At 44.9% G+C, this 15,842-nt stretch overlaps 1 protein-coding gene across 1 annotated transcript in view; it reads left to right on the forward strand.

The window, feature by feature from the left end:
- Positions 1-9,505, forward strand: part of trappc10 (trafficking protein particle complex subunit 10) — a gene marked incomplete at its 3' end in the record, with an annotated part of 82,659 nt that extends 73,154 nt beyond the window's left edge. The window contains exon 8 of the mRNA XM_079518623.1: positions 9,452-9,505. Within this exon, the coding sequence (XP_079374749.1) occupies positions 9,452-9,505 (54 nt within the window). The remainder of the gene's footprint in view (positions 1-9,451) is intronic.
- Positions 9,506-15,842: the final 6,337 nt, after the last annotated feature.

Genomic DNA, 15,842 nt, shown 5'->3' on the forward strand with positions numbered 1-15,842 from the left:
ATTTGAGCCGTCTTAACCCATTCTGGGCGGGAACCCCTTTTGGTGTTTTAAGCATTATGTTATGCTTTAGCTATTGAAAAATAGCAGATCTACAAGCTACGAGTTTGTAGGTCTGTTTTTTTTTTGTTATCGTGGAAATGTGTCGCAAATCTGAATATATATATTCTTTCAGAGCCATTTTTTTTAACTCAAATCTTTTCTGGGGGGTCTGGGGGGGTCCCTGGAACAACATATTTTCAGATGGGGGTCGGCGGGCCAATTACATATAATTCTGGGGGTCCTTGGCATGAAATAGTTTGAGAACCACTGATATAGAAACATTTTTTTCCCCTGAAAACTGTCATGATTTAGATTAAGGTCTCAGGTCTTAAAATCCCAGCCTGTGGAGATCCGATTTGTTTTCTTCAGATTTGTATTTAAGAGATATAGCCCGAGATACAGCATCTCATTTTCAAGGGAGACCCATATTGGTAGTAATAGTATGAATGAAGTGGTGGTAGGATGAACAGAGCATGGCATGCTCTATACTATAGACTCTATACTATAGACTCTATACTATAGACTCTATAGTATAGAGCATGCCACTAGCAAGATTAATAAAATCACACCCGTGTGAACTGAGTAAGGTAAGGTCTTATATAGCCTGTCTGACGTAATGAAATCATGTCTGACGTAATGAAATCACACCCGGGTGAACAGGGTGAACATAGCAACCATGCTCATTTTTTCTGCACAGACTAACAAAGCCAGTTGTAGGAGTGGTTTACACCTCTGACGTAATGAAATCACACCCGGGTGAACAGGGTGAACATAGCAACCATGCTCATTTTTTCTGCACAGACTAACAAAGCCAGTTGTAGGAGTGGTTTACACCACTCAATTATACCACTCAAAAACAGCATTATGTTGTGGAAAAAAGTATTAGGCCTACAAATGTATTTTGGCTCCCAAAACAGGTACACAAATGTACTGTCACGTCATAACAAGTATAGCCTACATAATAGAATAGTCATCATCGTCATTGTCCTGTTCACTAAAGCAAAGCTTTCTTCTTGCTAATTTATTACAGAATATTGTTATTGTTCTCATTGCCTTGCCAACCAGCAACAAAACAAGACATTCTGTCTTGTGTTTTGTGGATGTCATAGTGACAGTCGTAGTGTTTGGGTGTTATACCCACAAACCGTTGGTCCCCTGGCAGCCTTATGCCATACCTGTTGTTTCCAACCTTGTGGCGTCAAGTTTGACAATGCACTCAAAACTGGACAAACAGGTAAACGCTGTGGTCAGTTCCAGTTGCTATCACCTGATGCTGCTTTGCCAAAATCAAGTCTGTCCTTTCTTTTTAACGATTTTGAACGTGTCATTAATTTCCATGCTTTTATCTCCACTCGTTTGGACTGTTGCAACGCACTGTATGTCGGCTTAATCCATTTTGGGCGGGAACCCCTTTTGGTGTTTTAAACATTATGTTATAATTTAGCTATTGAAAAATAGCAGATCTACAAGCTCATAGCGCGCCACCAAGTGGCGCGCTACGAGCTTGTAGGTCTGCTATTTTTGAAAAATCGTGAAAATATTTATTTCAGAAAACTGGAGGATTTAGAAGAATTATTTTAAATTTTGAGGTCAGGCCAACCAGACCTCCATGGCACGTCTATACAGCTGGTCCAAAATTCTGTGGCGCGTCTCCTAGCTGGCTCCTATACCTAGCTGGCCTCTCTTCACTGGCTCCCCATTCGTTTTAGAGTTGATTTTAAGATTTGTATTGTTTGTCTTCAAATCACTGAATGGGGCTGGCACCGCACTATCTCTGTGATCTTGTAGAGGTTTACACCCCCTCAAGGTCATTGCGGTCTGCAGGCCAGTTGAATCTTAAGGTCACAAAAAAGGCACGTCTAAAGAGCCGAGGTGACCGCCGTATAGCCCCCAAACCTTGGAATGATGACCTCCCCTCCCATGTATGTCAAACTGGCCCCCACCATCCAGACTTTTAAATCTCGCCTTAAGACCCACGTACCTTTACACCTTGGCTTTTAATTCCGTTTGAGAGTTTCTTGTTTGGCTTTGCTATGTGTGTGTTTTTTCTGTTTTAGCTTTACAGTGTATTTAGCTTTTAACTATCTGTACAGCACTTTGTATAAACCCTGAGTTGTGAAAAGTGCGATTGGATTGGATGCATTTCTTGGTGTTCATTCGAGTCCTACAGGCTCTCCCTCTATCCCGCTGTCAAGTTTGGCCCTATTAGCAAAGTATTGTGATTGTTCTGAACACACCAGTATGTGTAGAACACATTATAGCTATGCTGCATATAAATGGGACTTTTGAAAAGTGTGTACGAGGAAATTATGGAACCCTTTCTTTCAGAATACATGTTACTGCCTTGGCACTAGAGTAGGTCTTACAATGCACAGTGTGCTTTTGATATTTTTTTCAATGTGGTCATTAAATCTGTTTCATGGCCGCTGTAATTGCTTGGCGAAGAGAAGTGACAGAATTTCCTCAGGGACTTTAATGAGGTTAGATTTGGTCTTATTACAGCCACGAGCCTCATGGCGATATTCTGTTGCATGAATATTAAAAGAGGGAGAAGATAATAGCAGAAGTGTCAGTGACCATATATACAGTATGCATCCTCAAAGGTTGTATACAGAAGGCTCTGGGGGGAAACCAGAGTACGTTTGGCTGTCTCTTAGCAACAGCAAACAAGTAAAAAAAAAAAAAAAAAAAACCCCAGCCTGAGCCTTTGCAGGGGGTGGTGAGAGAAGTTTTGAGAGTAAAAGTGACAGCTGTACTGTAGTGTGTGATGAGTTGTGCTGAGGAACTCGCGCTGTGTGGAGGTATGACAGGTGCAGCAGGCCGCCCGGAGAGCAGGTGTAATTAATGAAGAGACAATGAGCTTTGCATTGGAGTAAGCTCTGCATCACTATAAGGATCATAAGGATCTACTGTAATTGGATTATCCGCTCATTTTCATCACCCGGCCGTTGGTGAGTTCATTGTTTGCATCTACAGCTTTCAAACATGCATGGCGTCGATATTTTACGTATGGGTTATAATTTATGTATGGGTATATACAGTATTGGGTGATCATTTTCCTGAGCATTTTCCAACATAGCAAAAACAGCATATAACCATAGAGTTATATATAAAAGCTCATGACGTGTCGCAAAAAATCCAATCCATCGTGACCTTTGGCTGTTTTCGCCACATGATGACCATTGTACGACAGCGTATAAAATAGGACTATAAGTGGCTAATGTGGTCACCAATTAACTTTGAATGAGACAAAATTAGCTGCTATTTTTGGACAAATGTATGTTATAGTATGCGATTGAATTGTATTCTCTGGGCACCCTCTTCCATGTCTTAGTTGTCAGGGCCGTCACACACTCACTCACTCACTCACTCACTCACACACTCACTCACGCATTCACTCATTCACTCATTCACTCAACCACGCACTTTTGCTCCACCTCAGAGTCAAATACACTCCACTACAATTATTTGAAGAAAAAAAACATACATTAACTACTTCAGCCCTATTTCAACTTTGGCTATTTGAAAATAGCCGATCTACAAGCTCACAATGTGACACGTTGTGAGCTTGTAGAACTGCATGTATACAATTTGAAAACCTGTGAAATGGGTTTCAAATGCACAACGAGCACTGCCTAATGAGCACTTTTCCACTACAAGGTGCAGGGACTGAGTAATCAACTTAACATCAAAGCACTGCACCAGGTGAAACTAAACAAGCAATCAAGCACCCACTTCAAATGATGTCAAAGTGACCCAGCTATACTAGAAAATCACACAATAATCAAAGACTTTGGGAATCTTCTTAAAACCAATACTTTTGTAAAAATGTCGAATTCTGGACTTGTACTTGATCTAAATAATAACTGTGAGTACTTTTATAGCACACTCACATCCATTATGAGCAACCGGATCCCCTTCATTCATAATGTACGCTGATGATAATGTGAGTGCACGGAAACCTGGATCCATGACAGGACGAGATGGGTTGCACGACACCAGGCCTCGTGGTCCAGTGGTGGAAGAAGTACTCCATTGTTTTACTTAAGTAAAAGTATACCAATACTGCAATTCAGAAGTACTTTGTTACAAGTAAAAGTACGGAATTGAAAATGTACTGTAGAAAATTGTGACTGGGGGTGCTATGGAGGGGCTGGCTATTTAGAGGAGGGGCTAATGAATCTTGGTTTACATAGAAGTCAGTCAATTTGGCTTGTTTGGAGGGGGGGGGGGGGGGGGGGGGGCTAAGCCTCCACCAGAGGGGGCTAAAGCCCCCCCTTGACATTCCCCCCTGGAGCCGTCCCTGACTTAAAGTACTAAAAGTAAAAGTATTCATATTGCAGAATGTCCCATTTCACAAGTTCAAAATGTGTAGAAAATCTATTGAAAATAGCCGATCTACACGCTCACAATGCGTTGCGTTGCGACGCATTGTGAGCTTGTAGATCGGCTATTTTCAAACGGCCGAAATGTATAGGGTTGAAGTGGTTAATGTATGTTAAAATCGCCAAAGTAACTAGTAACTAAAGTTTTCAAATAATTGTAGTGAAGTAAAAAGTACAAATGTTGGCTCCGAGATGTAGTGGAGTAGAAGTAAAAGTACTGTAAATTGGAAAAGTAAAGTACAAATACCTCAAAATTGTACTTAAGTACAGTACTTAAGTAAAAGTACTTAGTTACTTTCCACCACTGCTCGTGGACAGTGTTGTTGTCAGCTTTAGGCCCATCTTTAAAGCCACCCTGGCTGACCCAGCCCTGCTTGGCGCGCACACACACACGCACGCACGCACGCACGCACGCGCACGCACGCACGCACGCACACACGTTGGCAGAAGAGTAGGACACGTTCATTTCATATTCATTTAGCACTCCACCACTGTACCGTGTGAATCATTAACTAGCCCAGCTCCATTTCACAAACTGGATTTCAAATGAGATGGGATGTTCTAGGACAGGTGCTGGGGCTCCATTTTCGTCACCGCTAAACCCCTAAACTTCTTTGCCTTTTTTTTTTACTATTTTGCAAAATAGTAGTTTAGCGGTGACGAAAATGGAGCCCATGGGGCTCCTGCATTTCCGTCACGGCTAAACCCCTTATCTTTACCCCTTACCCCTTACTTGCCTTTTTTTTTTTTTACTATTTTGCTAAACATTTTTGAATAGTTCAAATGGCCAGTCTACAAGCTCACAACGTGTCAATGTAGATCGGCTAGTTGAACTAATCAAAAATGTTTTTCAAAATAGTAAAAGAAAAAAAAGGCAAAGAAGTTTAGGGATAAGGGGTTTAGCTGTGTTTAGCTGTGGAGCCTGTGGTCTGTTTTTCCCCTTCTCTGTCCTCCTTTAGAAATGCAGACATTTAAATTATTTGGGCAAGGCAGGGCATGTTTATTTGCAAACAGAAAAGCAAGAGAGGTTTGGGGGGGGGTGGTGTAGCCTACTCTTGTTCCAGATACTGTAAAAGTATGCATATACAAACTGAACACGTAGCAGCGTTCAGTTGTAATATAGCCTCCAGTATAGTTTTGATTCTGGGTTCATCAGAAAGCAGCAGACGACTCGTGCCAGACCACCTGAGAAGTGGAAATGGTTTCATGACCCCCCCCCCCCCCCCCCCCCCCCCAGCTGCACCGCAGCTGCACAATAGAGATCCTAGATTACAAAGACCTTGGGGATGTTGTGCACGCAAGAAACGACAGAAAAGCACTATCTTGCAACGGAGATAAAGAATAGTTTGACTCCCCATCTAGTTTATCCAGTTTCATTCCTATATAACGTCTCACAAAATAGGTACTTCAGTTCCCAGATCCACCATTACAGATATAATGCAATACACCATCGTGTCGATCGCAAAGACATGACAGCCTTCAATCATCGCATGCATGCAGTTCCTCTCTGGAATGCTTTGTTTCCAAATCATAAATGAAACCGTCAAAGCCTCCTCTCTGGATGATTTGTAATAACCCATTTTGACCTGAGATCAGATTCTAAAAATGTCTTCTACATCCTGACAGTTTTCTGAAAAAGCTACGTTTCTATGTCAGTGGTTCTTCGATTTTTCAAAAACAGCAGACCTACAAGCTCGTAGCGCGCCACTCGGTGGCGCGCTATGAGCTTGTAGGTCTGCTATTTTTCAATAGCTAAAGCATAACACAAGTAAGACGCGCGAACGCGGGAAGCGAACGCAGCTCGTAAATTGCAATAACAACAATTGGAATAAATTACGTACTTTAAGGTTTTTTTAAGTTATTTTTTTAAGTGTTTTTTTCAGATTTTTTTTTTAAGTTCTTTTTTTAGTGTGTGTATGTGTGTGCGTGCGTGCGTGCGTGCGTGTGTGCGTGCGTGCATGCGTGCGTGTTTTGGGTGTGATACAGCTGCGCCCTCTGGTGGCGGGCGGGTGGTGTTACAGCGTGACACACACAGACAGACAGACAGACAGACAGACAGACAGACAGACAGACAGACAGACAGACATGTTCTGCTAGGTCTCATAGTTAGTGCTCATTGCGTTCGCAATAATGCTAACACCAAAAGGGGTTCCCGCCCAACATGGGATAATGTCACATCACATTTCTCCCACATGTGTGGTGTGGAGGGAAGGAAGAGAGAAATCATTATTTGTGGCATTGCCCGAGCCAGCTTTCTTCTTCTCTTTATACCTCCCACTCACTCTCCCGTTCCCGAGGCTGTCTGACTCCATTTGAAATGCTAATGGACTAATCTTTACATCTCTGACACAATGGTTCTCAACCTACTCTGATGTTGTTGTATTATAGGCCTTTATTATTGGACTGCATTTTATATGCAATGTAAAGCACTATCTATGTGACTTTGCATCCAGTGATCTTGGTACATAGAAATTGATCTATTGAAGATTCTGACTTTCAAATGTACATAGCTTTTGTTTTGAATTGTGCTTTCTGCTTTGGCAATGTAAACATGTGTTTTCTCATGCCAATAAAGCCCTTTGAATTGAATTGAATTGACTTTGTTCTGAAAAGCACTCTATAAATAACGTTTATTCTTCTTCTTCTTCTTCTTCTTATTATTATTATTAAGCACCTTGCTATAGTGCTTTTAATGGTGTATCATCAGGGACATGCACACATAGACATGCCCTTTTTACCCGTCTGTAAAACAACTGCCCTTTTCCAGACCATGAATGCAGCATTTATACTACATGGTGAAAGAGATGGAAAAAATGCCACTCCTTTCCATGCCATTCCCGGAAGGCAGCATTCAGGAGAATTGCTTTTTTCCCCGAAGTCTCCTGAACTTGGAACGTAGCATTGTGTCCTGCAGTCACACTGGGACACAAGGGATTCAATTCAGAGATTCAGAGATGCTTTGGTGGGATCAATCATGCTGGTGTATACTGCGTCACTGTTTGAGAATATAAATTATACTTTCTATTGTAGAAAATACACTTTCTGTAATGCCAATTCCTAAAACGCATTATATAAACACGATACATGTAAGCTGTTTATGACACACATAATTACAGTTTTAGGCATAAATCTATGTAGTCATAATGCAACAAACATTTTGTAATTAATTCTTCTGTCAAGTCTCATAATATTTCATAATTTCACACTAATATGCATTCAGTGAATATAATCCATTATACAATTATACAAATGGATGAAGTTTTTAGGACACTATGATCATTGCAAAATGTTTGTGAGTGTGCTGCAATTATCAAGTATTATGATATATTTGACCTTATAAGTCATACAATGCTTTAGAATGTTATAAATATACACCATTTGGGCTTTATAGAAAGTGTTACCAAAAGAGCTATTTGCACGCACGCAAGCGCACGCACACGCACACGCACACACACACACACACACACACACACACACACACACACACACACACACACACACACACACACACACACACACACACACACACACACACACACACACACACACACACACACACTACTTCTACTTTGACTAAAGGAAATCCATTGACTTTTGGCATTTCAGAGGCAAAATGGGCTTTACTCACTTCCATTTGTGACCTAGCTGTATTTAGTTACTGGGAGAAGGTCAAGTCCCATCTGGTTGACAAATGGCATGGGGATGAAATACTAAACTTTAACTACCCTGGCAACTAAATTAACTTAAATCTGTTTCATTTGATTAGGAAAACGAGGTCAAAACTAAATTATGTGGTATTCAATGTGTGTACCAGGCTGTGGAAGTAACAGACCCCTCCCACACTACTGTACACTGTACAGTACAAGTACAGTCAAGCATACAAACCAGAACAAAAAGCATGGCACAATCTTCTTTTGTTGCAAATACTACATGTTTTTAAACCCGTGATAGCCAGTTAGGTCTGGTAATGTAATGATATATACCATGCATGAAAAACCATATATACTTGACATTATTTCTAACCATTTTCCAAAGCATACATTTTATATATATAATTATATAATCGTGAAAATGTGGCCTAAATCTTTATATATAGGCCATATATATATTAGGCCACATTTTCACGATTTTTCAAAAATAGCAGACCTACAAGCTCATAACTCGGTGCCGCGCTATGAGCTTGTAGATCTGCTATTTTTCAATAGCTAAAGTATAACATAATGCTTGAAACACCAAAAGGGGATGCCTATACTGCCTATACTGGACTGGTATCCAACACAACCATTCACATTCATTCACACTCTCTCTGCACTGAAACCAGTGGTTCCCAAATGATATGCTGAGGGACACTGGTGAGAAGTCTGCAGGTGTGAAATACGTATTTCAAATACTGGTACTTTTTTTTTGGTATTTTGTAATTTGTATCAAGACACTTTCAGAACATTTGGCAGGAATTGCCGATCTACAAGCTCACAATTACATTGTTGCTGTGATGCGCTGTATAGGCTTATAGATCAGCAATTGTTTGCGTAAACCAAGTATATACCCTTAATTGGCGCACCCGGTCAACTAAGTATTTAGGTTTAGTTTAAGTTAGGCTATCAAGACTATGGTATCAATGGAACTTTCCATTTCATTTCCTACAATTTCATGATCCTGGGGCACAGATAAGCATGTTGACGATGGCTTGCAATTTTGCAATTTATTTAACATTTGATGATAAGCTGGTATCATATGAAAGCCGTCACACTTTGGTCTCTTAAATAATTAAAACTAATAACTGATTCAGGAGGGGAAAAAAAGGAGAGGGAACAAACAGATCTTTTACTCATCAAAAGGTTATTATTCACTATCTATCAGCAGTTCCATCTGAAACCCCCTGCTGGGAAAAATCAAAGCAGCCTTTTAGTTGGAGTGGGGAAAAAAAGAGCACAAAATCCTCATAGATTAATATGTATAATTGATTTTGTGTTTTCAAAATCTGACAAACCATGACACTCAATGTTTTCTTGTTTTTATTTCTTCAGGAGCCCAAACCGAAAGCCAAAAACCAAGCAGCAAAAGAAGAGCTTATTGTGTGACAGAGGGCAACAATAACCCCATCCTAATTCACTCCATCCATCCCAGTCCTGCATACTCTCAGGACTATGGAATTCCCAGAAGACCCTGAGCTCTCTCCGTTGCCCCCGTCCCCTCTGCTGCCGTGCTGGGCCACTCAGGCGCTGTGCGACCTGGCCCGCGCCGAGACGGAGCTCCGTCGCCTGCGCGAGCGCCAGGCGTTCGAGGCGGAGGTGGTGAAGCGGGGCGTGGACCGCGCCGTCCTCGGGGCGCGCCGCGAGGAGTGCCGCCTGCTGGAGAGGGTGGAGCAGGACCACCGCGACGCCCAGCAGCAGCTGGAGCAGCTGCTGAAGGAGAACGCCGCCGCGGCGCGGGTCAGTCAGTCCCTGCTGAGCCAGCGGCTCGGCAAGCTGGCCCACCTGCGGGAGCAGATCCAGAGGAGTGGTCAGCAGAGCGCGGCGGCGCCCGAGCAAGATCTGTTGGTGAAGGGCGTGGCCGATCTCCTGCAACCGTGGGAGATATCCCTCTCGTTGAAGAAGGTGAGCTTCAAGCCCAGCTCCCAGCCCAACGCCGTCACCTTCGGGGATATCCGCGTGCAGGAGCACAACCTTTCCCTGCCCGGCGGAGGCTGCGGGCCCCAGGGCCAGCTGTGTCCTCTCCACGCCGGAGAGATGCAATGTGGCGGCGGTCACGGAGGTTCCGGAGAAGGTAGGAGCACCCCAGACGGAGCTGGGCCAGGGGGGGAGACGCTGACCTCGCCGACGGGCCGGTCGGTGAGGAAGATCCGTCTCTCTGTGGGACGCAGCGACGAGGAATCGGGAGAGGAGCGGAAGCCGTCCTCGCCCAAGACGCAACAGTCATGGCCTCCTCCCAGGCAGGAGGAGCAGTCTGACCGAGAGTCATCGCAGGACGAAGAGACGGAGTCTCCCACCTCCGAACCGCCGGGGGACGACGGGTTTCTGTCCGTCCCCGCCGCAGCGCTCGACAACAATGCCGATTCCGAGGGCGAGGAGCGCTCGTATAGGACGAATAGCGGCGGCAGACACTACTCCCCTCGGAACCCCAGGAAACCACGTACTCTGGCCCTGGTCTCCGACCGCGAGCGTTCCCCCTCGCCCGAACGAGGAAGACAGGAGCGTCCGAGGGTGAGTCAGCGCTGGAGCACCGCCGACAGCCGGGACGGAGAAAGAGCGAGGGCGAGACAGGATTCAAACAGGGGCGTTGTTTCGAGGCACGGCTACGCTTCCGCGACCTCGCCCAAGATGGCCGCCCACAACAACAGAGAACCAGCTCTGGCCAGCCAAAGCTGCCTGGACCTGACCTCTACTAGGGGCATGACGAGGCCCCACTCTCGCTTGAGCCAGTCCTCCGACGACAACACCCACGGCTGCACCTCGGGGGACTCCGGCCGGGCGCCCTCCCCCACGGACAGCCTCGACTCCTGCTACACGTTCATCGTCAGCTCCCCTCGTGACGTTGGCGGCGGCGGCAGCGGCAGAGGAGGACCTCTGAACCACAACCCCCGTCTATCCAAGTCTACGGCAGACCTGACTCACAACAAGACGCGTCCGTTGGTCAGTGGGAGCAACGACTGCGTCGGCGTGTGGAGGGTCAACCGCAGCAACCACAAGTCCTCTCATTCCAACTCCGCTCTCTCCTCTCTCACGACTCTCGGCAACAAGAAGGCCTCGAGCCCTTGCCCCGGGTACAGAGGCGTTCAACAACGCCTACAGAAGGGGGGACTCGTGCCGGTCGCTCGCTCTCTCTCCATGTCCGTCATCGACGGCTCCTCCTCCTCTCCGGATCAAAACAACAACAGGGGGAGAAGAGGAGACAGGGGAGAGCCAGCCTTGGTGGAGATGGAGGAGGAAGGAGGAGACCTGGCGTTCCCGCAGCAGCAGCTCCTCCACGCCGGAGGAAGCCGTCTGGTCAGGCAGTTTGGGAAGCAGGGAACCGGTCGCGCCGAGCTCACCCTCCCCAGTGGGGTCCACGTCACGCCACAGGGCCAGCTCTTCATAGTGGACTGTGGAAATGCACGCGTGCAGGTGTGTATGTGAGCATATAAGTATTTGCATATAAGTATCCGATCTACAAGCTCCGATCTAGATCTAGATCTAGATCTAGATCTGCTATTTTCAGCAAGTGTAAAAAATCAGTCAGTCAAAATCAGTCAGTCAAAATCAGTCAGTCAAAATCAGTCAGTCAAAATCAGTCAGTCAAAATCAGTCAAAATCAGTCAGTCAAAATCAGTCAGTCAAAATCAGTCATTACGGCCCGCCAAAATACACTTAAATCTACAGTTGATTTAGTCGACTAAAATCTTATGATATTTAGTCGACTAAAACACTCCAGGTGACTAAAATGTGACTAAAACTAAATGAAAACTATTCAAGAGACTATGACTAAAACTAAAATCAAAATGTGCTGCCAAAAACAACACTGCCTGTCACACAGTGCTGCACAAGAGGGGCCTGACGTGACACGACAAGCCCTGTCACAGCAACAGAAAAAAAATCAAGTTTAAAGGACCACTTCACCACTTTTCAACCTATCTTCAGGTCCTCACTAATAATCATGAAAAAATGGCGCAAATTCTTTCTACTCAGCCTGTGTCTCATAGGCTGAGAACTGTGGGCAGTTCAGAAACCGTCTTCCAGTGACATCATCGATGGGGAATACAAGCTAATAGAAACGGCAGGCTTTCTAGTCCTGAAAAGTTGCAATGCAAAAATGGAAGCCATCGTTCTCACGATAATAAAAATCTAAACATTTTTGTAAAAAAATCTTGTTTAAAAAAAAATCTGCCTAATGATGATGTCACTGGAAGACGGTTTCTAAACTGCCCACAGCCCTCCTATGAGACACAGACTGAGTAGAAAGAAATCATGCCATTTTATCATGATTATTAGTGAGGACCTATTATATGAAGATGAAAAGTGGTCCTTTAAGTGATTCATATTGGCATAATGAATTGTGTTGCATGCATAGCAACATAGAAATGATATAATATCAAAAAAAGTAAAACATATTTTTTAATTCTTATTCCAGGTGACTGACCCTCAGGGCAACATCATGCAGCAAGTGACCTCGCCCACGTCCGACAGCTCGGCGAGGCGCTGCCGGAACTACTTCGACATCGCCGTGAACGCCAAGGGCCTGATCGCGCTGAGCTGCGCGGCCGAGCGCGCCCTGCTCGTGTTCAACCGCCACGGGCGCCTGCTCCAGACCTTCGGCGGCTCGGGGGCGGCGGCGGGCTCGGGCTCGGCGGCCATGAGAGATGACCTGGAGGCCCCGAGGGGCGTGACGGTGACCCGCCTGGACGAGTTCCTGGTGGCCGACATCCGCAAAGGCACGCTCGTGGCCCTCAAGCTGGACACCAAGACCGGCGCCCGCCTGGAGCGCACGGTGGTGACGGGCTTCCACCGGCCCTACCTGGTGGCGGCGTGCCCGACCTCGGGCATGGTGGCCGTGTCGGAGAGGGGCAGCGAGACGGGCCGCGAGCCCTGCGTCAAGGTGCTGGAGCCCGGCTGGAACACGGTGAGGGTCCTGGGCGTGTGCTCCGGCATGGGGCCCGTCCTGGTCTCCCCGTGGGGGATCTGCATCGACGGAGACGGCAACGTGCTGGTGGCGGACTGGGCGGAGGATCGGCACAGGATCGTCCTGTACCCGGCCCAGGGCGTGGGCCGGCCCGTGGTCACCCAGGGGCTCAGCAGCCCCCGTGGGCTCGCCCTGTTACCGGACAGCGGCCACCTGGTCGTGTCCGACAGCATGCACCACTGCGTCAAGATGTACCAGTACAAATGAAAGAGACAGTACAGACAGTACAGACAGACTAGGGTCAGTTGTTATGTACAGTTAACCTATTTAGGCCTGACGTCGATTCTACAAAATGCCTTCTAAATCCTGACAGTTTTCTGGAAAAACGCATGTTTCTGTGTCAGTCGTTCTCAAACATTTTCATGTCAAGAACCCCAAGGTTATATGTATTTGGCTGTTCCAGGGACCCCCCCAGAAGCAAAGATTTGAGTTTAAAAACGTTCGCTCCGAAAGAATATATTTTCAAAGATAGCAGACCTACGAGCTCATAGCGCAGCTTTCGGTGCCGCGCTACGAGCTTGTAGATCTGCTATTTTTCAACAGCTAAAAGTGTAACATAATGCTTAATAAAACACCAAAAGGGGGTTCCCGCCCAGGATCGGTTAAGACACAAACACAAACCTATTTTGGACCTCGAGTAGGAGTCCATAACCTGACCGTGTCTAAATCTGTACACTTCACTGACCCACTTCTACTAAGGACACATAACACTATAGCTAGCTCTTCTTGTTATCCATGCTTTCTCACTGCAACACAACACAAGACTAATAAGAGAATAACAAAGGATATGGTGGGTTTTAATGGTTTCTACATTTTCACGTTGTCAACTTAACCCATTTTGACCTGAGATCAGATTTTAAAAATGTCTTCTACGTCCTGACAGTTTTCTGAAAAAGCTATGTTTCTATGTCAGTGGTTCTTCGATTTTTCAAAAAATAGCAGACCTACAAGCTCAGTGGCACGCTATGAGCTTGTAGATCTGCTATTTTTCAATAGCTAAAGCATAACATAATGCTAATGCTAACACCAAAAGGGGTTCCCGCCCCAAAATGACTTAATCACAAGGCCCATCGTCATAGGCTTATATTATGTTCTCATAATGGGGATGTTGCTGACAGTTGGCCTGTTTGGGTACATTACAGTTTGCATGAATAATTGAACACCGTCTGACTCAGTGAGTTCCCTTGCTAATTTTTATGTATTTATTTTCCAAAACAGTACGGTACAGTACAAACAATGCTGTATCTCTAGTACATGATATCATTATGTATACCTAAAAAAAAAAGGCACTGTATTCTTGTTTTTTCTACCATGGGCTGATCGACAGCCTGCAGGTCAGCTCGGTGTACCAGCTCTCAACAAAGTTTTGGCAAAGTGTTTGGAAATGTACTTTAATCCATTTCGACCGAGACCGATTCTACAAAATGTCTTCTAAATCCTGATAGTTTTCTGAAAAAGCAGTTTCTTTGTCAGTCGTTCTTCGATTTTTCAAAAATAGCAGACCTACAAGCTCGTAGCGCGCCACTCGGTGGCGCGCTATGAGCTTGTAGATCTGCTATTTTTCAATAGCTAAAGCATAACATAATGCTAACACCAAAAGGGGTTCCCGCCCAGAATGGGTTAATCCATTTCGACCGAGACCGATTCTGCAAAATGTCTTCTAAATCCTGATAGTTTTCTGAAAAACACATGTTTTTCTATGTCAGTCGTTCTGACATTTTCATGTCAAGGAGTCGGACCCCCAAAATGATATGTAGTTGGCCGCCGACCCCCATCTGAAAACATGTTCCAGGGACCTCCCCAGAAGCAAAGATTTGAGTTAAAAAACATTCGCTCTGAAAGATTATATATATATATTCAAAGATTTGCGCCACATTTTCACGACTTTTCAAAAATAACAGATCTACAAACTCATAGCGTGCCACTCAGTGGCGCGCTATGAGCTTGTAGATCTGCTATTTTTCAACAGCTAAAGCACAACATAATGCTTAAAACACCAAAAGGGTGTTCCTGGCCAGAATCGGTTAAGATCCGACAGCAGAAGCAAAATGTTCCGTCTGTGATGTGCAGTGGGCTGCCTCTGACACAGCTCACTGGTGTAATGAGTTTGAAAGCACAAAGCTCAAAATAACTGGAAAACTTGTTGACGTTTACCACGGCAATTATTGTAATCTTCGAGACAGTTCTTGAATTTCCCTTCACAGATCACCGTCATAGCTCCGCGCAGACCTTTTCAGTGGAATTGTGTTGCCGTCTTTGCACAGATTCACAGCAACGGGGAAAATAAATTTGGATTAATTTGCAATGTGTGTTGTCTAGCATGAAAAGGATCTATTGACAATGTGAGATTATGACACAGGTAAAGCTGAAAGGATTTACGACGTACTGCTCTCCGGTTTTGTCTGCCATGCATGTGTCTTAACCCATTTTGGACTGATGTCGATTAAAAAAAAGGCTTCTAAATCCTAATAGTTTTCTGAAAACCCATGTTTCTACAGTATGTCAGTGGTTCTCAACTTTTTTCATGTCAAGGACGCCCAGAATTATAATGTAATTGGCCGCCGACCCCCCCCCCCCCCATCTGAAAATATGTTGTTCCAGGGATGCCCCAGAAGCAAAGATTTGAGTTAAAAAACGTTCTGAAAGAATATATATTCAAAGATTTGAGGCACATTTTAACGAATTTATTTTGCAGATCTGCTATTTTTCATTAGCTAAAGTATAACACGATGCTTCCAAACACCAAAAGGGGTTCCCCGTCGA

The sequence above is a fragment of the Electrona antarctica genome (genome assembly GCF_951216825.1).
Source record: "Electrona antarctica genome assembly, chromosome: 13".
Lineage (NCBI taxonomy): Eukaryota > Metazoa > Chordata > Actinopteri > Myctophiformes > Myctophidae > Electrona > Electrona antarctica.